The following is a 24,977-nucleotide window of genomic DNA, read 5'->3' as shown; positions in this document are numbered from 1 at the left end:
TATTGCACGTAGAAACCGCCAGAAACACGTCATCGCGTCTAATAGTTCTCACGCACAAATTGTGCAGGCTTTATAGTCATAGGCCCTCACAATACCGAATGTAAGTGGTTCATATTTAATCAAAATTAAAAGATTAAACAAAAATGTTTGTCATATTTTTTACTACTATTTTACTCTCACGTGTTTGTAGGGTAGTAGCGTAATTACGTTTAACTATTTGAGAGCTTGGCTCGAATCTGTATTTTAATTTTTGAAGTGTAGGACCCACATTTTCAATTGCCTGGTGAAAACCTAGCGCTTTCGCATCTGCTTCAAAGGCGTCCTCGATGCACTCTGATTTAGAACAATTCTTAGCAACAGCCCAGCTGTCTTGCTCACTAGTATTTTACATGTAAGTAGATACACAAATACAATAACTAAACAAATAACATTTTCCATTTTGACAAATTCATTTAGACTAATTCATTTCTGTGACTAAGACTTGACTGCTGTTAGAAAAGAGAGCTTTGGAAAGAGAGCGCTTTTCAGTGCGATCTGTTCCATTATTATTATTTACATCCAAAATGCACTCAGATCCGTGGCATTCGGTGCATTACTTTACTACAGACAGGATTGTCGTTGGAACTGTGCTATTCATCTCCTGTGGCAATTAGAGGCTGCAAGAGCGAGTCCTACGTTGCTTGCCTGTGTATGGAGCCTGGGATGACGTTAGAGATCGACTGTCAAAATATGAGTAATTAATGACGTTGTATTGCTGGTTTATTTTTGTAGATTTGTCAGGATCATGTTTTTGCAATAATAATTATTGGTATTTCCGTAATTGTTGGCTACTCCCCAAAGTAGCGGGTAATATTGACAGAGATACTCGCCCATAACAGTTGACGCTTGTTAAAACGGATCACTTTTTTTCAATAACTAGACTACATTTTAGATAGAAATTACACAAATGTCACTAAAACGTAAACCTATTTTAGACTAAAATTTGACTAAATGAAAAAGGGTGCCATAATGAACCCTTCTACACACCTGCTGTGTAGGCGTCACCAGGCTAGGCCTTAATTTGAGAGGAGAAAACTGGGGTTTAAAATATGGTTTTAATTTGATAGAAAGCAATGAGACCAGTAGTTCAGGTCTATGTGGTTGATTCACTGGCTGTCAAAATAAACAAATCCATGATAATTAACTGTTGACTATTGTGTTAGGAAAAAGCGGTGTCCCCCTCAACATCCCTACGGTACAGCATAAGCTAGGCATGGTTTGGCATGGTTGCAGTGTGCCATTACAAATACACTACCAATGCATTGCACATATAAGTATTGATTAACACAATAATATCAGCCTGTGTGAGCAACACAGTCTGGTTCTCCGGTATGTGTGCAATCATTCATTGCATGAGTGTAACCGATAGGGTCCATATCTAGTTGAAACACACAGTCCTAGCCGTTGTCAGAGGATGTTGTCATGGTGACTTTATTTTCACCGTATTGTGAGTAGTGGTTCCAACCAGGTACCATCACACAGGTAAATGTCAGGAAAAGCTGTCATAGTGCAATAATGTTCATAAGGCTTTCACCACACATCAGGCGCTTCATTCTTTTTAGTTAACTGCATCAACTACCAATACATAGCAACCAGCATCAGTAGGAGGTGCACGGCAGCCATTTTGTGCTAGAGCCTGCACATGAGCTTTTGCCGTCAGACAAGTGCTGTGTGCGGGTGTGTGTGTGCGTGCGGTGCTCCTGTCTGACAGGTTGCTGTCTCATACCGTAAGTGCTGAAGGGCATGTGAGCGAGAAGGAGCTCATTAAAGATGGACGATGCTGAAGTAGGCCACTGGTTCACACTGCCAAAGGAGTAATGGTGGAAGGAGCAACATAAACAAACCTCTTCTGCTTTCTCCCTCCACCCACCTCACATTCTCCTGAAATCAAATTAATCAAGTTATTGCAGGTATCTGACCACGTTCAGGCGCAGTAACGCCAACACTGTCAATTATTCTGTGTTTACTGTATTTTGCTATCTTTGTAGTACAGTTGCAATATTTTCTTCTCCCTATTAACTGACCTTCAACTTCGACAATGACACCTAGTATGTCCATTTAGTTCCCATTCAGCAATGCAGCTGGGTTTTCAACTTCTAATTTGAAGTTGCTCTGAAATTGCAGTGTTTCCTAATTCACTCAAATGTAAACAACCTAATCCGTAAACTTAAAAGTATTTCTCCCTTTCAGGGGTTGGCAAAATGTCCCCTACAATGGTTCATTTGTTTTACTATCTGTGCGGGGATATTTCCCATACATCAAATAATATTAGACTGACTGCCAAGTTGAAGTTGCTCCTGTCCTGTTCTGTTCTGTTGTTCTGATTTACTGTCAGTGAGTGAAAACCATTACTGAGCTGTAGCTTTGAATGGGGCTAATTATCATAGACTATGAAAGTACTTTTGGCAAGAGGTTCAGTACTCCCTAGTGCATTCTGTCTGTCTGTCTGTCTGTCTGTCTAATGTGTCTATCCATTCATGTATCCATACATTTGTCCATCTCTCTGTGTGTCTGTCTGTCTAATGTGTCTATCCATTCATGTATCCATACATTTGTCCATCTCTCTGTGTGTCTGTCTGTCTAATGTGTCTATCCATTCATGTATCCACACATTTTTCCATCTCTCTGTCTATCCGTCTGTCAATCACATTTTCAGGCCCGCACACACACACGTGACATTACCTGTGTTCCCAGAGCTCAATGCATTGTGGGCAGTGAATAAAAAAAACATTCTGTTTCGCTCCACCTACCTCATTACCTACATACCCTTTGTGTCACTGTCTATCCCCAAATGATGCAGAAGAAAAACTCATTGGCTCGACAGTAGGCCACAGACAGGGGCTTGGATTGTTCTCTGTATCTGCAACAAGAAACAAATTCAGCCTGATTGTAGCCTCAAAGGAATTGGACCAAGCATGCTTGTGTGTGTGTGTGTGTGTGTCACTTACCTCTTATTGTCCTCTCTCCATAGACCCTAAGAGATCAGCATGGCACTGGCACAATAATGATGCCAGCCACTTATGTGGTAGGCCTGTAGTTGAATCGAAGGTTCAAAAGACCCACGTAGCTGTCAGTGACAGTCACTCATGACTTTTCCTCTTAAATCATTGACCTTGTCTTTACAGAGTTACACCATGAAAACGTGGCCTGTGTGCCCATTTCTCATGTAGAGTTTTAAATGTTGTTTTTTAAGCTAAACCTCCACTAGTCTCATTTGAGCCAATGTTTCTTAAATGGTTGGGTAACTGGTGCTGGTATACAGTCCCCTGCTTAAGTACTGGGGCGGTAAATTCCAAATTGCTATTTTCGTTGTACACTCAAGGCATATGTAAATATGATTAAAAGTTTAGTATGAAGGAAAAGTACAGACTGTCACCAGAAAAATATAAAGTTCAATTTCACTGTCCCAATACCTACTGAAGGCACTGTACGAGAGGCCTTCAAATATTGACATGTGCCAAGATGCATTTTATTTTGAAACTGGTATATTTGAGGACAACTGGAAAACCGGTCCAGGAAATGTTGGAATGATTATCGTAGAAAAAGAACGGAGTGTTTTCTTGTATGACCTGGTTTAACAATTAAAATTTTGGAATGAAAGAGGTGTGTGTTTGTGTGTGTGCATGTGGGCATGCATGCTTGTTTTTCCATCTGTGTGTTAGAACAGTATTGCAGAATCCCATCTTACGTTTTGGGAGCCTATGAATGTGTGGGTGGTTAGCTATGTATATAGTGACACAAATGCTCTGAGAGCAAAAAAGGAAAAGAGAAAGAACAAGAGGGAGAGAGATGAACGAGGAAAGCGGTGGCGCGGGGTGCACTCAGAGAGAGACACGGGAGAGGTAGAGACTGAAGCAGATGAGGGTGGAGTGTATGCATGGGGGAGGGGCCTTGTTTGGTTTTGATGATTGATGGCCAGCGGAACATTCTATGTTTGGGATTCGGCTTTGGGGATAGTACGTTATTTAAAAAGGGGGTGCACAAACAGTTTAGTTATGCTCTGGTTAGCAACACATCAGCTTCTCCAAAACCCAACACAACACCAGGAATAACAGCAGGGCTCAGACGGCGATGGAGAGAAAGACTTGCAGGGAGCAGTGAGGAGAGAAAGAGAGGAGGAAGAGTACCATGTACTAGCAGTATGGGTTCTAAATGGCATGAGTAACAAAATACAGTTGGAACATGGATCTCTACAATAAAATATGTGTCTGTGCATTTTCTGACACTGGTACGTACTGCATGTATGCACCACCTTGGTAGGATCCATGCTACTCTGCATGCTAATCCATGAGATTGCAAGAGAACAAGAACCTGTGAGGTTGTTCTCCTTCCCTTGTTAAAGATGTCATGGCACATCACCAGAGTGCAAACCCCCTCACACACCCATGTCAAATGCTTTGTTTGTATACACAAATCAAATGTACATTCAAATGAATGGATTGCCTAGTGGTTAGAGCATCTGGACAGTAACTTAATGCTCGGTTGACCATGTACTTGAGCCGGCAAGGTGAAAAATCGTTCTGTCTTTGAGCAGGACAGTTGACCCTAATTGGTCCTGTAAGGCACTACTGTCTGCTAAGTGACTGAAATGGAAACTTGATTCAAACAATGCAAAGGTTATGATGTGCACTGATAAAAATGACAAACGGCACCTTCTCTGACCGGCAAGGCTGTCCATGACTGCCGATATGAAGCGGTACCTTGCTAGCCTCTTTGATGTTGGCCATGCCCAGTCAGCCTACGCTGCATGTGTGACCTAGGCCAGTGATTCCCAACTCCCATCCCACAAGTACACCCAACAGCACAGGTTTTCGTTTCAGCTCCAGACCAATTAAACTAACAGAGGACCTGATGATTAGCTAACAAGTTAAATCAGATGTGTTTGTGGAGGATAAACGTTGGAAGCCTCTGGTTTAGACCCTAGTGTCATCCATTGAGATGCTTTGCCAAGCCTTTACTGCATCCATTGTAAGCGGTTGCTTATAGAAACCAACATGTCAGTCAGTACTAGTCAGTACTGTTCAATCACTTATTACGAAGTGGAAAATTCGGGGGTTTCTTGATACCAAGCCAAGGTCAGGTAGACCAAGAAAGATTTCAGCCAAAACTGCCGTAAGAATTCAGGATACAAAGAAAAACTCAGAGGTAACCTCAGGAGAAATACAGGCTACTCTGGAAAAAGATGGTGTGGTTGTTTCAAGGAGCACAATATGACGAACAAAAATGAGCTGCATGGTCGAATTGCCAGAAAGAAGCCTCTACTGCTCCAATGCCACAAAAAAGCCTGGTTTCAATATGCCCAACAACACTTTGACACGCCTCACAGCTTCTGGCAAACTGCAATTTGGCATGACGAGACAAAAATAGAGTATCTTGGTCACAACCATAAGTGCTGTATTTGGAGAGGGGTCAACAAGGCCTATAGTGAACAGAATACCATCCCCACTGTGAAGCATGGTGGTCGCTCACTGATGATTTGGAGGTGTGTGAGCTGTAAAGGCACGGGGAATCATGTGAAAATGTATGGCAAGATGAATGCAGCATGTTATCAGAAAACACTGGCAGACCATTTGCATTCTTCTACACAAAAGCTGCGCATGGGACGCTCTTGGACTTTCCAGCATGACAATGACCATAAGTCCAAGGCCAAGTTGACCCTCCAGTGGTTACAACAGAAAAAGGTGTAGTGGCCATCACAGTCTCCTGACCTTAATATCATCGAGCCACTCTGGGGAGATCTCAAACATCTGGTTCATGCAAGACGACCAAAGACTTTGCCTGACCTGGAGGCATTTTGCCAAGACAAATGGCAAGCTACACCAATTTCAGGGCCTCATAGACAACTATTAAAAAAGACTACATGCTGTCATTGATGCTAAATGGGACACTGTATTAAGAACTAAGGGCATGTAGACTTTTAAACAGGTGTAGGTTCTCACAGCTTCTGGCACTCTCCAAAGAAATGTAAAAGGAACATTTTAAGTGAGGAAGAGAAGTGTTCAATTTGCAGTGTTCTCTTAATTTTAACCCTTCTGTTCCTCACTCAAAACCTTCCTTTTTGACTTTTTTGGAAAGGAAAGAAAAAGATACAGTGGTCTCTTAATTTTTTTCTGGAGCTGTATATTACCAATTCTCCAATGGTATACAAATGTTTGAGCACAAACTTTTGAGCACAACATATACCTAATACTTGTACATTTTCTGCCCTCCCCTATTTGCTTTCATTGCTCATTTAGAAATGAGCAATGAAAAGTCTTATTATGCCCTGGCTGTACTTATTACATGCAAGCACAAAAATAACTGCACTATAAATAGGGTAAACTATCTTCATGGATATATTCAAAATGCATTTTTTCTGATACTGTCAACCTCAGATCACTCTCAAATTAAGTATTGATTTTACAAAACTTACAGATAGAACTTGTAGGTGAGTATATATACTGTGTATATATACACTTGCACAGTAAATATACACCACCATTCAAAAGTTAAGGGGTTATTTAGCAATATCCTATTTTTCAAAAGAAAAGCAATTTTTTTTGTCCTTTAAACTAAGATCAAATTGATCAAAAATACAGTGTAGACATTGTTAATGTTGTAAATGACTATTGTAACTGGAAATGGCACATTTTTTTATGAAATATCTACATAGGCGCACAGAGGCCCATTATCAGCAACCATCAAACACAACGTGTTCCAATGGCATGTTGTGTTTGCTAATCCAAATGTATCGCTTTAAAAGGCTAATTGATAATTAGAAAACCCTTTTGCAATTATGTTAGCACAGCTGAAAACTCCTGTGGTGATTAAAAAAGCAACAAAACTGGCCTTCTTTAGGTAAGTTCATCAAGGATTTTCAGGATCAGTGTTTGTGGGTTCAATTACAGGCTCAAATTGGCCTGAAACAATGAACTTTCTTCTGAAACTGAAAAACAGAGGCCTCACAGGCCCTCAACTGGCAGATCCATTAAATAGTACCCACAAAAACACCAGTCTCAATGTCAACAGTGAAGAGGTGACTCCAGGATCCTGGCCTTCTAGGCAGCGTTGCAAAGAAAAAGCTGAATCTCAGACTGACCAATAAAAAGATTTTAAAAAAGACTCTAGACAGAGGAAGATTGTAAAAAAAAGTGTTATGGACAGACAAATCTAAGTTTAAGGCGTTCGGATCACAAAGAAGGACATTCGTGAGATGCAGACCAAATGAAAAGATGCTGGAGGAGTGGTTGACGCCATCTGTTAACCATGGTGGAGGCACTGTGATGGTCTGGGGGTGCATTGGTGGTGTTGTAGTGGAAGATTTGTTACAGGGTTAAAGGGATCTTGAAGAAGGAAGGCTATCATTCCATTTTGCAACATCAGGCCATACCTTGTCGATGGTGCTTGATTGAAGAATTTCCTCCCACAACAGGACACTGACCCAAAACACAGCTATAACCATGCAAGAACTATTTAGGGAAGAAGCAATCGGCTGGTATCCTGTCTATAATGGAGTAGCCAGCACAGTCACCAGATATCAACCCTATTGAGGTGTTGTGGGAGTAGTTTTTTTCCAAATAATTTCAGGACAGGCCACCACATGGCACTGGGCCAAAAGTTGTCTCACAATCAAGCAATAGATGCATTTTGGTAGTTATGTAATGTTTTTGCACCATGCACGACAACAGAAATAAGTTATGTGATTTCCTTATCATAATGGAAAATAAAAGTTGAAAACATTACTGAAAAAAATCTGTAACTTCAGAAAAAACGGTTGATCACGGTGGCTAAGAAAATCCAGACAGATTTTCTTAGCCACTGTGCATCAATGTATTTTTGTCACTTTCTCTTTTTGGGTTTTCGACTGGGTATCTTTATTATGTACTTGGTGACAACGTCTGCTGTAAAAAGGCTTCATTAAATATATTTGACTGATTGAATTTGACTGTACAAATGGCGCTGTTTCAAAACAAACTACGCATTTGAATACATGTATAATATACTCAGACAAGAATCCCCACTGTGGATATAAATGATATTTTAGGTATGAAAACAAGCCTTCATAATTATAGCCTACCTATGGATTACACCCAAAGTCACTATTTATTGTCTATTATTAACCATATGGTTCAGGTCCTCATTGCCAATTGGCTGAAATCTATGGTGTATGGGGCCATGTACCACAGAAATAACATAAACTAACTGCTGTTCTAATTGCTTTGGTACCCATTTCATAACACCAGTTCAATGGAATCTCTGGGGTTTGTGCTTTATTTGTGTCCAGAAACTTCACAATGTGTTATGCCTTAAGGTACATTTATACTTTTCAATTTGAATGTGTATGGAAGGATTGCATACATTTGTCTTGTTTGGGGTTTGTGATTGTTTCTGGCATTTCACATGATTCATTTTCTAACTATCGTAGGTTTCACTTCAGTTTGCAAATGATTGGTCAGTGTCACAATGCGGGGCGGGTAGGACACAAGGCATAGAGCAGTGGAAGGGAATCATTCCTTTTTTTATGTTCTCTCCAGCAACAAAAACAACCAAAGGAGAGGTACACCACAAACTATGGCATGACTATCATAAACAATAACCAACAAACTAAGGAACAGGAGCAACTTAAATAGGGTCTCCAATCAGAGACAACATGGTGCAGCTGCCTCTGCTTGGGGAGAACAGAAAATGATAGGGTGGACATGCCTAGAGGCATCCCCATGGTCAGGCCCTGCCTGTGGCCCCCTGGCTCATAGAGATGCCTAGAGGCACCCCAGCCAGGACCTGACAGTCAGAGATCCTCACACCAGCCTTTGTCCAATTATTATATTACTGTTCTCCCCCCTCTTCCAGAAAATAGGTTAAAAAAGTATGCATTATGTTAACTTACTTCACGCCGTATTGCTTAACCTTTTCACGCGTGAGTTTCAAATATTCCTTACCGACCCCCCAGCGTGAGTTTTTTTGCACGTGACTTCGGTACTCTGCAGCATTTGAACTCATGCCAGCCTTTGAACAGTCACCTTGCTAGGTAAGGAACACTACATGCATTGCATTGCAAGCTTCTCTCGTTGACTCGAATTCTAAGAGCTACAAAAGTTGGTTGATTTATTACTGTAGCTAGCTAGAAAACGTCAGCTAACCGCTAGCAAACATCAGCTGCCCGCTAGCTAACAAATCGTGACCAGTTATTCAATGCAGTGAAAATGAATAAACTATATAAAATGCATACAACGGGGAACGTAACTTCTAGAAAGTTTTTGCAATGGTTTTGATCGGTAGTAGTCGCTAATATAATTCGTTTTTGTGCATTAGTGTTGGCTGTCTGTTGGTACGTAACTAACACTTCTTGTCCCGATTTGAATGCTTTCTACCTGGTTAATATCATAGTATGGTCTTGAAACAATTACAATCAGGAAATAAAGTTATAAACACTGTTTGAGCTAAATGTGAGTAAATAATAGCGCGGTTTTACCAGCCATTGTTACGTTACTTGTAGCTAGGTATGCTAATGGTGCGTTCTAAACATGACGTTCTAATCACACCGGTGTGATCGTACGCTCCAGGGACCACTCAAGATTGATCACACTGGTGTGATCGTACGCGCCAAAGGGTTAAATAACAAAAATACAATATACCATTTATCTCCTCCCAAAAATGACTTAAGAACAGTTGTAATGAAGGAAATACAAATGTACTAGATACTTTTTATCCTACCCTCCCGATGTGAAGCAATAACTTTTTAGACCCTCTTTGAGAAAATGGCTTGAATACTGGAAGCTTATTCACTAGTTTAATAAGCCTAACCAGCATAGCAGAACATCCTCTTTCTGACCCTCTCTCAAACCACCAGGCAGATAGGGCCAATACCAGATTGACTACAGTTTAGTTCAGTGGTTCCCAACCAGGGATACTAAGACCCCTGGGGGTACTTGGCCTCTCCACAGGGGGTACTTGAAAACACTCATGACACCATAGACTTACTAGTGAAATTAACATGAGGGGGTACTTCAGGGGTACTGAAAGCAGTGCAAAAACATTTTGGGGGTACAGTAACTGAAAAGGGTTGGGAGACACTGGTTTAGTTGATTATCTTTAGTATACACTGACCTCACTTCCATTTGAAGCTTCATGGTCCTGGTCTTGTTTACTCACCTTGTGAGCACAGCCTGCCTACACACCCTGACTGACTTTTCCCTGTACCTATGACTCCTAAGAACGTACTGCCACCTGTATGCTCGCACTAATCTAATGCACTCTGGATTTGAGCAACTGTTATACTTGTTTTTTTTAGCGTCTGTTATACTTATATCTGATATACTTTACGGAGACATTTTACTTGTTTTATTTTACAGTCATCAAACTATTAGCCAGCTGCTGTTGCAATGTTTCAACACAATGTTTTTCCCCTTCACTCTTTGCTTTGCTAATAGTAAATGCCACCCTGTTATTATTTAACATATAGTAGGGTGTGTAGGAACAGAGTTCCAGATAAAACCTCAACTCTTGAATATAAAAACTGTCACCCAAAATCCACTGTATTGCTTGAATGTCTTATCAGTCTCCAAACAATCATGTATTTTATTCAATACAAGCATTGCAAAAACATAATTCAAGGTGTGTTTGTGTTATTTACAACTTGACACAGTCCGTTTTGTGTTGTTATTTTGTTATTTGACACAACTAATTATTTGCACAATAAAATAATGTTCTAAAATGACCTAGCCAGTGTGCAAATGTTAAATAATGTGGTGATTGGGGAGTATCTGAATAGTATTACTGATTTTCTCAACGTAACTCACCACCATTAACCTAAAAGGGTTGTTTATCTGATCTAGTAGATTAACCCTTTTTGGTAACATATTGAAAAGGGTTTACTTGGAACAAAAAAACTTCTTCCAGAAGGCTTTAAAAAGAGTTCTCATATGGGGACAGCCAAAAAGCCCTTCTGGAACCCTCTTTTTTAAGTCTGTAATGAGCTGTAGAACTTCAAAGTTTCTCAGTTAATTTAAGACCCATTTTTATGTCCATTAAAAACGACAATCTTTTATAGCCCTCTCTCCCACCATAATCACTGATTTGTAAGGGAATATCCTCATCACAGTCATAAAATACTTGATTGCATTAGCTTCCTTTCCCAAAATATATCTGTGTCTGTCTGGGGCACATTATCACAGAAATAATAAACGTCCATTTGGAATACATCAAAGTTATAAAGTTATAAATGTACAGCAGATTGGCATTATTTGCAAGAGAAATTGTAGATTATATTTGCACTCCATCTTAGGGTAGAAGGTAGTTTAGCGGGTAAAAGCACTGGATCAGTAAGTCAGCTATTGTGCAAGGTAGTTAACCTTAATGGCTCCAGGGCCTCACTTTTTGAGAAAGCCTCAGGAACAGTGGGATTGCAAAAATGTGCTATTCATACATGAGTATGATACACCTTGTACAGGTGTGACGCAGGACAAACACAGGCATCAATGTAATTATTATCATTACTAAAAGAGGTTGTTGAGTCCTGCTGTAGCTATTGGATTTTTCCATTGCTTTTCCTGATTGTAAATTAAATGTAGTCTACCTATTGGAAACTGTTGATGGTACTAGCATTTCTTATTTGATTATTTGAGAATTTGATTCAGAAGTGTTTCGTGCCATGTCACAATGTGCCCCTCTATGTCAGTCTGATACTTTGTCTACCGGGCCTTGGTACCGCTATGTCTCTTGAATCCAATTTAAAAGAAATGGTAACCTCTCTCCAATTTCACCCCCCCCACCTTCCAGTAATATTGTTCTGGTACAGAGCCTATTGTGTGTGCAATCCTGGATTTACTATATATGTGGGGACCAGACGTCCTACAAGGAATGTAAAATGTGCCAATTTATTACCCACAGCATTTTCATGTTTCTGGTCCTCACAAATATACACAAGCAAATGTGTGTCTGTTTTCAACACTCATGAATGTGTCACAGTGTCCAGATATGAATAGATCTCCTAGAGTGAGAAGCCAGGGTCATTTTATTTTTGGGGATAGGATTATTGTCTAATCTCAGCCTCGTTGACGGCCCATGTTAAAAATTAAACCGATTGGGAAGGCTGTCATATCAACAGCCTTGGCTTTACATGATAGCTGTAGTACGAGGCATTAATCCAAAAATGGGTACATGATGCTCAAAGACAGATCTAGGGTGTAGTGGTTTAGGGGGTTGGGCATAGGGGGAATCCCCTGTAACCAGTGGTTAAATTGGGATTTTGGATGTGGGGGAGCCCTATATTTTGACAGTTGAGGGAACTCAACTGTGCGTTTGTCATTTTGCCCATGACATTTGTAGGATAACTATGCAATTATAAATAAAAAGCAAATTTACCAGATATTCTGTCAGTTTTAAATGTCATATTTTATACAGTAATCCGCCCAGATATACTGTAAGTTATTTATGTAGCTAGCATTATATACTCACCTAAAGGATTATTAGGAACACCATACTAATACTGTGTTTGACCCCCTTTCGCCTTCAGTTGGCCCATATTGATAGGATCGCATCTTGCAGTTAATGGAGATTTGTGGGATGCACTTCCAGGGCACGAAGCTCCCGTTCCACCACATCCCAAAGATGCTCTATTGGGTTGAGATCTGGTGACTGTGGGGGCCATTTCAGTACATTGAACTCATTGTCATGTTCAAGAAACCAATTTGAAATTATTCGAGCTTTGTGACATGGTGCATTATCCTGCTGGAAGTAGCCATCAGAGGATGGGTCCATGGTGGTCATAAAGGGATGGACATGGTCAGAAACAATGCTCAGGTAGGCCGTGGCATTTAAACGATGCCCAGTTGGCACTAAGGGGCCTAAAGTGTGCCAAGAAAACATCCCCCACACCATTACACCACCACCACCAGCCTGCACAGTGGTAACAAGGCATGATGGATCCATGTTCTCATTCTGTTTACGCCTTTTGGTGAGCTTGTGCAAATTGTAGCCTCTTTTTCCTATTTGTAGTGGAGATGGGTGGTACCCGATGGGGTGTTCTGCTGTTGTAGCCCATCCGCCTCAAGGTTGTGCGTGTTGTGGCTTCACAAATGCTTTGCTGCATACCTCGGTTGTAACGAGTGGTTATTTCAGTCAAAGTTGCTCTTCTATCAGCTTGAATCAGTTGGCCCATTCTCCTCTGACCTCTAGCATCAACAAGGCATTTTCGCCCACAGGACTGTCGCATATTGGATGTTTTTCCCTGTTCACACCATTCTTTGTAAACCCTAGAAATTGCTTAAATCACCTTTCTTTCCCATTCAGACATTCAGTTTGGAGTTCAGGAGATTGTCTTGACCAGGACCACACCCCTAAATGCATTGAAGCAACTGCCATGTGATTGGTTGATTAGATAATTCCATTAATGAGAAATTGAACAGGTGTTCCTAATAATCCTTTAGGTGAGTGTAGATAATAATAAACATGTAAAATATTGTTGGCGTTATCTAGTCTGTTTTACCTCTGGAAATAGTCAGTCAACTTCCTCTTACACTCTGTTTCTGGCTTATTTATTCCCATTTTGACTGTGGAGTTAAAAAAATCCAACCTTATCCAACCACCCTCATTTCACTAAAACTAATGTCAGATAGTTAACTACACATCACATTCCACAGAAAGTTAGCCAATGTTAGCCCAGCTACCTAGAAGAGAGTATTATTTGCTTCTTTAGTTTACTAACTTCAGTTTAGATGTAGAACACCACATTTCTTAGAATGGCTGCGTAGATAAATAGCAATATACTTAAATGTATTTTATTGAACATTTAAGTAAAACGTTCCATATAATCCATATAACTAAACTGTACTAACCAACATGATAACGTGAGAATGCTATTTGTTCTTTTTAATTGATGTATTCTTTTTTCCTGCTAATTTTTCTGTCAGTCTATTTTAGTGCTTCTGCAGCAACCTCTTATCTCACACTCACAGATCAGAAGTGCGTTATGAGTTGTTTGGAAATTCATAAAAACAGAGCCCATTGGTGCTCTAACTACAGCGCTTGTATTTCAGAGCAGTGTCTAGGGTGAATTGACCAACGCCTCAAGGTCTCCGAACTTGAATGCCGTCAGTGACCATAGATCGGAGGACATGACTGTAAATTCAAGACAAAACAGGGGCTGTTGTATCTAACATTTTAACTGCTGGTCATTGGAAGTACCGGAGCTCAGCTAGTTCCCATTGTGACCACGTGCTGGATTTTATCTCCAATTTAACTCATGCCTTTAACCCATTAACTTGACTCTCACATAACCAAATGGTTGATTCAGCTCCAGACTGGCACAGTTTTTAAGGGATATGAATGCAAATTACAAGAAGATATTCTATGTGTACATTCGTTTTCTAATTTTTCCACAGATAATAAACATGTCCTGGTGAAGTGGAGACAATTCCCTCATAATCAAATGGTTGTTTGAGCTCCAGACAGACACAGTTTGTAATGGATATGAACACAAATTAAAACCTTGACCTTGTTGAAGACCCAATGCAGATCCCAGGGCTGAATTGGGTTGACCCCTCTGTTCTCAGGACTTGGACAGACATCCAGGATGGTTGTAGTGTGGGTGGGGTGTAGTGAAAGCAGAGTTGCTGTAACTCAATGGACTCCATGCCAAATAATGATATCTACATCAGACCTAAAGGACATTTTCAACCTACCTTCACACAGACTCTGTAAACTGCATTGTAAATTCATGGGGAATGGTCTCAAAGTCCATAGAGGGGATGATAAATGTCCACCAGTCCTTCATCAGAGCTGAAGGTGCTGTCTGTCTGCTTACCCTTCAGAGGTTTATTTGGGGGTAGCAGACATGCTCAAGTACTTAGGCACTCGCCTGAGTCCTTAACGAAAAGCCATCATTCTCAGGTCAGGATCTTTGTTGATGTGTGAGTGTGAGTTGTGTCCTTCATTTATGCAAAACCTGCATGCAGGTGGGTGACATTTTGTAATTGTCTAATTTGAAATCGCCCACTCAATTATTCATTCAGCACACAGTGCATTTCTACTTGACCTACATTTCATAATTCATTTAACAAATTTTGTATTTTCCAAAACCATTTTTTCAGAAATCGTCCTCATGCACTAACACCCACACACACACACACACACACACACACACAAACACACACATACATACACATACACATACACACACACACACACACACACACACACACACACACACACACACACACACACACACATACATACATACATACACGTACACACACAATCAAAGCCTGTTGCCGAGGCGTCTTCCTCTCTTCCTCAATGGTCTTGTGTGGAAGAATGCATACGACCCCCACCGTTGGTATAGGCTACCCACGCCCTCGCGCATTCATCACTGCAGCGAGGAGTCTCTCACGCCCCCACCCTTCCCCTCTCCCATTGTTTGTTTCTCCATTTCATTAAAAATATTATTATTGAAAACATTTTTTTTCTACAGCATAAAACGCTAAATTAAGTCTACATTTATTGCCAGTAGGCTACTTAAATCCCATGACTGATTTATTCAAACATTGCGATGAAGCCATCAATCTCTGCAGGGAAATGTTTCAACGATTGAGGGCGGGAAATGTGCACACGTACGCACAGACGCATGCAAATCCGCGCAAACCCAGACACACACACACACACACACACACACACCCGCACACCGTGAGTTTTTTGCCTATTAACACAACCGTCTCACTTGATAAATGGTTTTAAAATGCCTCGGGAGCATCGAGCTGAGTGTGTGTGCACTTGCCAGACCCAGTAGTCTCAGTTGAATCGCAAATTATTGAAAGAAAAGAAAGCCTTGGGAGAGTAGGAGTAGGGGGAGGAGTAGGAGAGACGGGAGTAGGTCGGCCGTAACAATCCTTTTCCTTTCCCAGATGATGAGAACGGTGCCGATCGCATCACATTCCGCGTAGCGTTCCACAGCCGTCCTATGTTGAAGTGCCATCGCTCTAATACAAAACTAACGGAGCCGCAGCGTCTGATTGCGCTCAACTCGGCTCCAATACGGAAAATCGGTCAGTGGCTGTGCGAGGTCTCCGTCTGGCCGATATTCGGTGGCGACGGGACCTTGAACGATTGAACTGTTGAAGAAGTGGGTGAAGTAAATACGAGCACACCACTCAAGACGAAATTAATATGGAGAATCGCAGAGAGGAGGGAGTATAACGAGGATAGGGGGAACAAATCAAATCCAAATATTTACTATTCGGATTATTTCTATTTTGAACACTACACTTTGAATTGGAATTGAGATTTGCTGGGCATTTTCACAGGCAAGCATGAACGGAAAGGAGGCGAGGTTTTGCACAGGATGCTGGAGGCTACTGATGCTGTCAAGCATTATGGTTATACACTTGATTCCACTCTTTGTACATGGTAAGAAATCGTTCTTTTTATTTGCAAGAAAGCATCGGTTTTCTTCAAGATTTGTGTGATCACCACAGTACCAGTGAAAAAACAGTACAGTGTTCGGTTCGGTTCGGGTGTAGTCTAGAGCACACTGGTTATGCACTCTTTCTCAGGTGGTATGGGCACCGCACTAGCCTACACGCTGTGCCTGACCAGGACGCAAACCAACATTTTTGTTTCGTGTGATTTGGTGTCTGAGATTACATTGTGAATGGGATGTTATAGTAATGGTTAATTACGAAAACATCCCATTGGGTGCAATCCTTTTTTTGGAGAGCAGGGTGGTACAATTTTGCTTCCAGTCATGACCCACTCTGTAGCGGTGTTATGGGGTAATAGTGACAAGCCGATGCACTAAACTCGCTCCCTCGAGGCTGCTGCTGTCACTATGGCAATGATGGAGCCCAGGCGACACAAAGGCAGGATTACGGTCGGGGTCCCTGTTGCGTTATTCATCAACCGATCTGTACACCAAACGGACATTCTGATAGAGCGCGGCACAGCATAGAGGACATGAAAATAAAAATGAAATAATTCCCTTTATCTTCATTGTTTTGTGAGGAATCACGGCACACCTTCCAATTTACTAAAGTCAATGGCTATGGTAGTGAATATCCCAAGGTTAAAATCAAGCGATCACAGGGATAAACATAATCTACTTGATCCATTTCAGTCCAAAGCCCCGACTCGTTCGAAGTTACTGTTAGATTTAATACTTGGTCACCTGCTTGGATAATGTCGAATAGTAGTGTGAATGGATGCCTGAATTGGTACCTTACCTACTGGCAGTGAAGTCTGCAAGATGGAATGTTAGGCTATATTTAGACATCCATATGTTGGTAAAAAAAAAATAACTGCTCTGGAGACTTGAATCTCTTTGACGCGTTATCGGCTGGGGTTGGTGCGCTATTGTCCAACCGGCAAGAAGAGGATCTGTTTATGCCCATTGCCGCCCAGCAACAGGGCAGTGAGGACGTTACCAATTTGATCAGAGTGCTGAAACAATTTCAAAATGCCCTGATTGAACTGGTGGAATAACAATTAAACAGTCAAACATGCCAATAATTTAAAATGCAATTGTATGGACCCCTCCCTCATCCCCCATGTCTTTTCCAATTGGCACCACCTGCTCGTTCAACTGTGAAAACTGTGGTGGCCACATAAAGAAACCATGACAGTTAATGACATGTCTGGGCATCTCTTCTTGGACGCCATTTTCAGCCTTCGGTATTTAAGAGGTGGTTAAGGGGGATGTTGAGCATGTCGTCGATGCCCCTCCCCTCTTCCACTCAGGATGATGGCTGCGTTAGCGGGTTAGGATGGGTGATGGCAAAAAGGGATGATGGCTGCGTTAGCGGGTTAGGATGGGTGATGGCAAAAAGGAATGATGGCTGCGTTAGCGGGTTAGGATGGGTGATGGCAAAAAGGAATGATGGCTGCGTTAGCGGGTTAGGATGGGTGATGGCAAAAAGGGATGATGGCTGCGTTAGCGGGTTAGGATGGGTGATGGCGGGGGTAATGATGGTCAAGGCTCAGACACAGATTTATGTCCGGGAACGGTGATGGACTCAGGGAAGGTTGGCATAGCTGCCTCTCCATCTCTCCGTCCTCCCGCTCTCCTCTGGCCTGCTGACACACATCTGCCGCTGACAGATTATCTTTGATGAGCAGTGTTAATCTTCAAGCCAAATCCCCCAGCCTTTTATAGCAGTTTAGGAAAAAACATGCTGAACATCATAACCATGATTTGGTCTAATAGGCCTTTAAAATCAATTAGAGAAATAGAGCTACTCTCTCTTTCTCACACTGTCTCCCTCCCTCTCTCTTTCCTAATGTCTCTCATGGTGCTCAGTATATTGTGGATAATGTGATAACTGCTCTCAGAAAAGTGAAATGTAAATGAACAAGGTTAGATGCCACTTACCAATACAGCCTTTCTGCATCCTTCCTCCATTGTTCTAATAAAACATACTTGCCACTGGGTGCAGTCACACCCTTCCCATTACACAGGTCACTTTATTTACACTTTATTGCTAGTTTGGACACAAAACCGATGGAAAGCAGAAATCATTAGATTAGCTCAGCTGACGTGCTTAGTGGAATCACTGTCTCCATCTGAAATGAAGACAAGCTCAGCACAGACACATCCCATTTCAGACACTTCCCACTTCACCAGCAGTTGGTTTGGTGTCGCTTCAGGGGCTCTGTGGGGGGGACTTGAGGGGACTGTGGGGGTGGGGGGACAGTTGGGGTCTGTGGGGGGGCTGTGGGGGGACTGTGGGTGACTGTTGGGGGACTGCGGGGGTTCTGTGTGGGTGAGTTTGGGGGGACTGTGCGGGTGACTGAGGGGGGACTGTGGGAGTCTGTGGGGGGCGTCTGTGTGGAGTCTATGGGTGGACTGTGGGGAGACTGCGGGGGTCTCTGGGGGGACTGCAGCGGTCTGTGGGGAGACTGCGGAGGTCTGTGGGGGGACTGCGGTGGTCTGTGGGGGGACTGCAGGTGTCTGTGGGGTGACTGTGGGGGGACTGCGGGGGTCTGTGGGGGGACTGCAGGAGTCTGTGGGGGGATTGTGGGTGGTCTGGGGGGGACTTCAGGCGACTGTGGGGGTCTGTGGGAGGACTGTGGGGGGACTGTGTGGATGACTTTGGGGGGACTGTGGGGGGACTGTGCGGGTGACTGTGTGGGGACTGTGCAAGTGACTGTGGGGGGACTGTGGGTGGGACTGTGCGAGTGAATGTGGGGGGACTGTGGGGGGACTGTGCGAGTGAATGTGGGGGGACTGTGCGGGGACTGTGCGGATGACTGTGGGGGGACTCTGGGGGGACTGTGCGGGTGACTTTGGGGGCACTGTGGGGGGACTGTGCGAGTGACTGTGGGGGGACTGTGCGGGGACTGTGCGGATGACTGTGCGGATGACTGTGCGGGGACAATGTGGGGACAGTGCGGGTCATTGTCACTGTACTACACTTGCAATGTTAAAATAGAGTGCTTAGAAACACAAAAAAACTATTGGAAACTGTCATTTCACCAAGACAATGAACATGAAACCGTAATTAATTGGGAGTATTTAGACAAATCATCCTGAGACGTTTTAAAATGTACAGAATATGGTGCGTTGTAACATTACTTAATTAACACCTTGCCAGGGAATAGAAGGACTGAGAGAAAGCACTATTGCATTGTGTTGAGTTCAGCTTAGTGCATAATTAACTGTGTCCTCTTTTGATGTTGTTTCCTCTCTCTAAAGCTTATAAACACTATTTGGGTGTTTCAAATCCTCTTTAGTACAGAATTAGGTATGTCTTTCTGTAGTAGTTCATTGTTTTACATTGATTTATGTATATCTGATAATTTGCCAGTTAACCCGTTTCAGCAGGCATTCACCAGCTGTGAGTCATTTGGGAAAATTCCCAAAAAATGTACCATCCTACTGCCTCAGAAGCCAGATGTTTCAGTGGTGCTTCTGCATGCCACTCTCTATTCTTCTCTGTTTCCTATGGTTCATAAAGAATTGGAAAGCATTTGAAAATATAGAAAAAGTGGAATTGAATTAGAGACAGGTTTCGGTTTAGGCTAAAAACATGCTTTAAAATGCCAGAGGACAACACACGTAAAAACGGCAGGCTCTGAAAATGCTAGGTAACTGCTGACAAGGAGACACTGGCTTCAGAAAGAACACCTGTGCATTGTAATTAGGTAACTGCACAAAGCTGGTTGATTGTTGTTCACCTGCACCCAATGTTCCGGTATTTGTTAGTCCATGTGTGCCTGGGGGAGCATTGGCTGATAGCCTTGCTGGTGTGAAAATGTATACACTCTTCGCTGCCAGTTGCTCTGTTTAAGGGCCTTCACTAACTGACAAAAATGGAAAAGCTTGCATGTTCTAGTCAGTATTTTGCCCTATAAACCACTTGGTGCTTAAATACTTTCTTTTTATACAACATATTATTCTCTGTTAATCAGCACCTCTGCCAACTTTATGCAAGTTGATACCTTTTGCATGTTGTTCACTGCTCTTTAAATACCTGGTTTAAACTCAGCCTTTGTCCTGATCTTGGCCACATTATGATAATACCCACATTTTTACACAGGTGTAGATGGTTAAATATGTATTCTCATTGAAATCAGAGTTTATGAGTGTAAACAAAAAACGATCAGGACAATATCCGGACATTTGAAACAAGTAGGAACCAGGAATCAACATAGCTTCTATGCCCCTGAGTTCTTGTCTATTCGACTCCTAGTATCAGGGCACGTCTTGTGTCTAAGTCAGTGTTTCTCAACCCTGCTCCTGGGCACCCACCTACCCTGCATGTTTTAGATCTCTCCCTGCTCTGTCACACCTGATTCAAATGATCAGCTCCTTATTAAGTCCCTCATGATCTACCTCAGGTATGTTAGGGCATGGAGAGATCTAAAACATGCAGGGCAGGGGGGCGTCCAGGAGCAGGGTTGAGAAACACTGGTCTAAGTTAACCTTGCTTTTTGAGTGTAAGTCAGTTACATCACAGACACTGCTACTTTAGTTGAGCCCTGTCATATTAGCATTAATTTCCTTACCTCCCCCTGTCGAAGAAATTCACCACACATCACATTCTGCTGAACCAGCCCAATAAAAACAGAACTAAGTAAAGAAGAGAAAGGGGGATCATAAGCTTACTGATAGCTGGATTAATATGGTCTAGGTGATCCCTGGATGCCTTTGAAAGAGTTCATCGAATCCTCTCCAGTCCTTCATTTTTAATTAGGCCAATCACTTAAAGTATAGTCCCTTTGAATGTTACAGCTCCCCAATCAACATTCTGTTAACACAAACCCACAGACATGCAACAAGGCACACAAAAACCGCAAACCACACATTATTCCCCACAAAAACCCTTCATGCGACCAATGGAGTCCCAACATTTCAACGTTAGTGTCCTTGTTGTGTGAGTTTTAGTGTCCTTGTTGTGTGAGTGCAGACGTGTCGCGCACGAGTGTGTGTTTCTGTGTGAGTGTGTGTGTGTCCTGGTGCATGATGCGGATCTTTTACGTTAGCAACGCTGCATCAACCCGCTCTCTCGGCACAGTGAGGGCATTACTGTTACCATGGCAACACATCCCTCCTCCAGCCTGCCACCTGTTGAGCCCAGAAATGAAAGGATTTATGTAAAAGAGGAAGGAAGGGAGAAAGAAAGAGGAGAGAGTGATGCAGGGAAGTAGGTGGAAATCAATGCAGGGGTATTCAATTAAGGCTGAATGTAGAACCAGTGCATCTCCACTTGGAAAAATATGAATGAGTAGTACGGAGAAAGATAAAACGGTTCCTGCATTATTCATAACCATATAGCGTGGGGGTATTTATGTGTACATGTGTGGGCGGGTGCATGTATATGTGCCCATATGTGCCTGTACATATGAAGGTCTGCTCTTTAGGATTGCTTGAAAGAGCTGAGTGCAAAATCAATGGCAAGTATTCAAAAATCTGAAACACTCGCGCACAATGTCAGACAGACATGCTATAACCACCTCTCATATACAATGTCAGACAGACATGCTATAACCACCTCTCTCATATACAATGTCAGACAGACATGCTGTAACAATCTCCCTCACACACAATTTCAAATAGACATGCTATAACCACCTCTCTCATACACAATGTCAGACAGACATGATATAACCACCTGTCCCACCACACAATGTCAGACAGACATGCTATAACCATTCCTCTCGAACATAATGTCAGACAGACATGTCATAACCATCTCTGTCACACATTATGTCAGACAGGCATTTTATAACCATTTCTGTCATGCTCCACTGCCATGCCACCTCCTCAGATCTCCACTACACCACCTGCTTGCACTCTCTTTTTCTGAATCCAGTTCTTTATTTCTCTTCCTTTTTCTCTCTTTCTTTTTCCATCTGTCTTTCACTTATCTTTTCATCTCTTTCCCTTTTACTCTTTCTCTTGCTGTCTCATTCTTGGGACCTCTATACTCACTTTCCTATTGCCTAACTGCTCTTGACCTATCCATTTTCCTCTCATCCATGTTCTCTTTACATCCCTCTTATTCCCAGATACTTATTACATTATTTGATACATTTTAGTGTTTGCAGCCACCACCAACGGTACAGGGTCTCCCTGCTTTGACCGCCCTGACCTTTGACCCTTCACTTAAGGCCCCTGTCTGGGTCAGCAGACACTGTCCGGGATCTACAGTCTGTCACAACCAATCACCATCCTCTTTACCGTCTGTCACAGCCAGTCACAATTCCCTGCTTCATTTGGAGGCACGCAATGCATCCCAAATAACCAGTAAACAAAAGGCCTAGCAACTAGCCCCCTCCAACCCTGTTACCATCGCTCCTGGCAACGCCAAACACCTCTCATTACCACCACCCACACCCTGAAACCCAGGGGCTGGAATCTCCCCCAAATAACCCCCCCCCCATACACCCCGAACCCCTAACAACAGGGCGAGGGGGTTCCTTACGTAACACTGTCTGACCGTCCCCGCTGAATAAGGAGCACAAAGACCTCTTTATCCCCCCGCCCGCTGCCCTCCCAGGGGCCCACACACTCCTCTCCGACAGCCCTGCGCCGGGGGTCCTCCGTTGGTCCTGTGAGCCTAATCCGTCTGGGCCCGGGGGACAATCAATGCTGGACACCAGTGATCTGTTCCAAATTGACCCTATCCTGGCATTGCCCAGGCAATCCCAGTTCTGAGTGGCCCGATGCCAGGCTGCCACCCTGCTGGGCCTGTGGATCTAATGACCAATCTATTGGGTGTCCCACAAACCACAGACTGGTTAGCACGCTCTGCTGTCTGTGTGTCAGGGGGCTGGTCCCAATCAATGCTTAGTCAGCTAAGTAACTTACCCCTCATGCAAATCTTCCCGTGATATCAATCCGCAGTACACACAAATGTTTTCCATAGCAGCCTCCAGCTAGGCCCTGAATTACGTACCATTTGTTTTACTTAATTATTAGAACCCAAAAAACCCTTCGGGACAAAATGCATAACATGTTTTCTCAGATCCCTTCAAACGTAGCTTACTGGAACTCAGTCAAAACAGTCACAAACTCAAGTACACTGTAACATATTTAGACTGGTATTAATAGTCTTCTCTGACAACTAAAATCAAATCAGTGTCTTCCCATGGTTTACAGATATTGAGGTTGTTATTTGTTTCTGATGTGTTTCAATGGAAACTTCAACTCAAAGCTCCAAGAATGGCATAAGTGTCTCCATGTGTTCCTTTTCGACTTCAAAAACAGCCACACTTTTTAGCTGGTCTATTTTCCTTACATGTGAGCATTAGTCTGTATAAGTAACTCTTTAAGGAACGTCCGTTTTAATGATTGAATCAAAAGCCTCTACTTGTGCCCTGGTCAGGTAATGAGGATCTAGCTGTGTACCGATGCGAACGCTGAGGCTACTGTTCACACTGGGTCTCTATCAGGTCCTGGTTAATGGTGCCCAGCAAAATCAGCGGCCCATCAAAAGGCTCCTTGTTAATCCAATTACACTAACGAGGCTCGCCACAACAAGGATACAACTTTAATTGAGGACACCACTGCTGTCCCCTCCTAGAGGAGAGAGACCTTGTTTGTGTGCGTGTACATGGTTAAATAAAAAAGCTTTGAAGATCATTATTTCATATTGTTGAAATATTCTAGTTTTAGACAGCAAGTTCATTCCATTATATTGCTTTTATAATGACTATATTACCAAGAGAGAAAACATGTCAACCTGAACGAGTTGATGCCAAGACACCTGTGAGCTCATGTGCGGTTGTTGAACAGAGAATGTGTTCACCACTCAGCGTATGTGCAACTAGGTCAGTCCATAATGTTTTATTGCTCATTAGGAAAATTGGGAGAAAAAAATGTAGTTTCTCTTTAATAAGAAAGAGATGATGGGCTACACAGTAACACTCCTACTTTCCTAACATAACCCTAACAAATCTAACTGCCATGAAATCCAAACATGAATAAGTACCATTGGAAATGACCGGTGTGCATCACCACGTGTTTAGTCTATTATACTCTTTTGAATGATACTGATATACAGTAGATGGTATAGAAAAAGAAAATCCTGATTCAGCTTAGGTAACTGACCGCTTTGCTCAATAAACTATCACTAAATGATGTGTGAGTTAGTATACTGTAGGTGCAGGGTGTGTGTGTGTGTGTGTGTGGGTGTTTGTTTGCTGAGAGACTATTCATTTGGACTACTCCCTGAATATGTGCGTATGCATGGTGGCCTGTAATACATTTGGCAGAAGCAGCAGTACTGAGATTGTTAGATGATGTCTTTAAAATCAGTGTGAATAGCAGAAAAGAGTGATTTCAATGCATGGATTTACCTACAATACTCCTTAATTTCAACAGCCTGTTCTGTGACTAGGGCAGAAACCCAGGACACCACCTGGTTTCTACCATAAACTACCATCTACCTTTATCTGCTCTGTAAATGCAGCGCAAACTGTGTATTTCGTGCAAATAATGCTAATAAAACAGCAATTGTTTTTGTTGA

The 24,977-nt window shown here is 42.4% G+C and overlaps 1 protein-coding gene across 8 annotated transcripts in view; it reads left to right on the top strand.

The window, feature by feature from the left end:
- The first annotated feature begins 15,735 nt into the window (after positions 1-15,735).
- cspg5a (chondroitin sulfate proteoglycan 5a) overlaps positions 15,736-24,977 on the top strand; it is a 30,938-nt gene continuing 21,696 nt past the window's right edge. For 2 of the 8 annotated variants that reach the window (XM_020041515.3, XM_010885319.5), the window contains exon 1: positions 15,742-16,419. In XM_020041515.3, the coding sequence (XP_019897074.1) occupies positions 16,323-16,419 (97 nt within the window). In that variant the 5' untranslated portion in view covers positions 15,742-16,322. Of the gene's footprint in view, positions 16,420-24,977 lie in introns of all 8 variants that reach the window. The other 6 variants (XM_010885325.5, XM_010885326.5, XM_010885320.5 and 3 more) reach the window with 6 other exon arrangements.

The sequence above is a fragment of the Esox lucius genome, chromosome 20, assembly GCF_011004845.1.
Source record: "Esox lucius isolate fEsoLuc1 chromosome 20, fEsoLuc1.pri, whole genome shotgun sequence".
NCBI classification, from domain to species: domain Eukaryota; kingdom Metazoa; phylum Chordata; class Actinopteri; order Esociformes; family Esocidae; genus Esox; species Esox lucius.
Note: the sequence above shows the minus strand (reverse complement) of the source record. Positions and strands in the feature narration are given on the sequence as shown.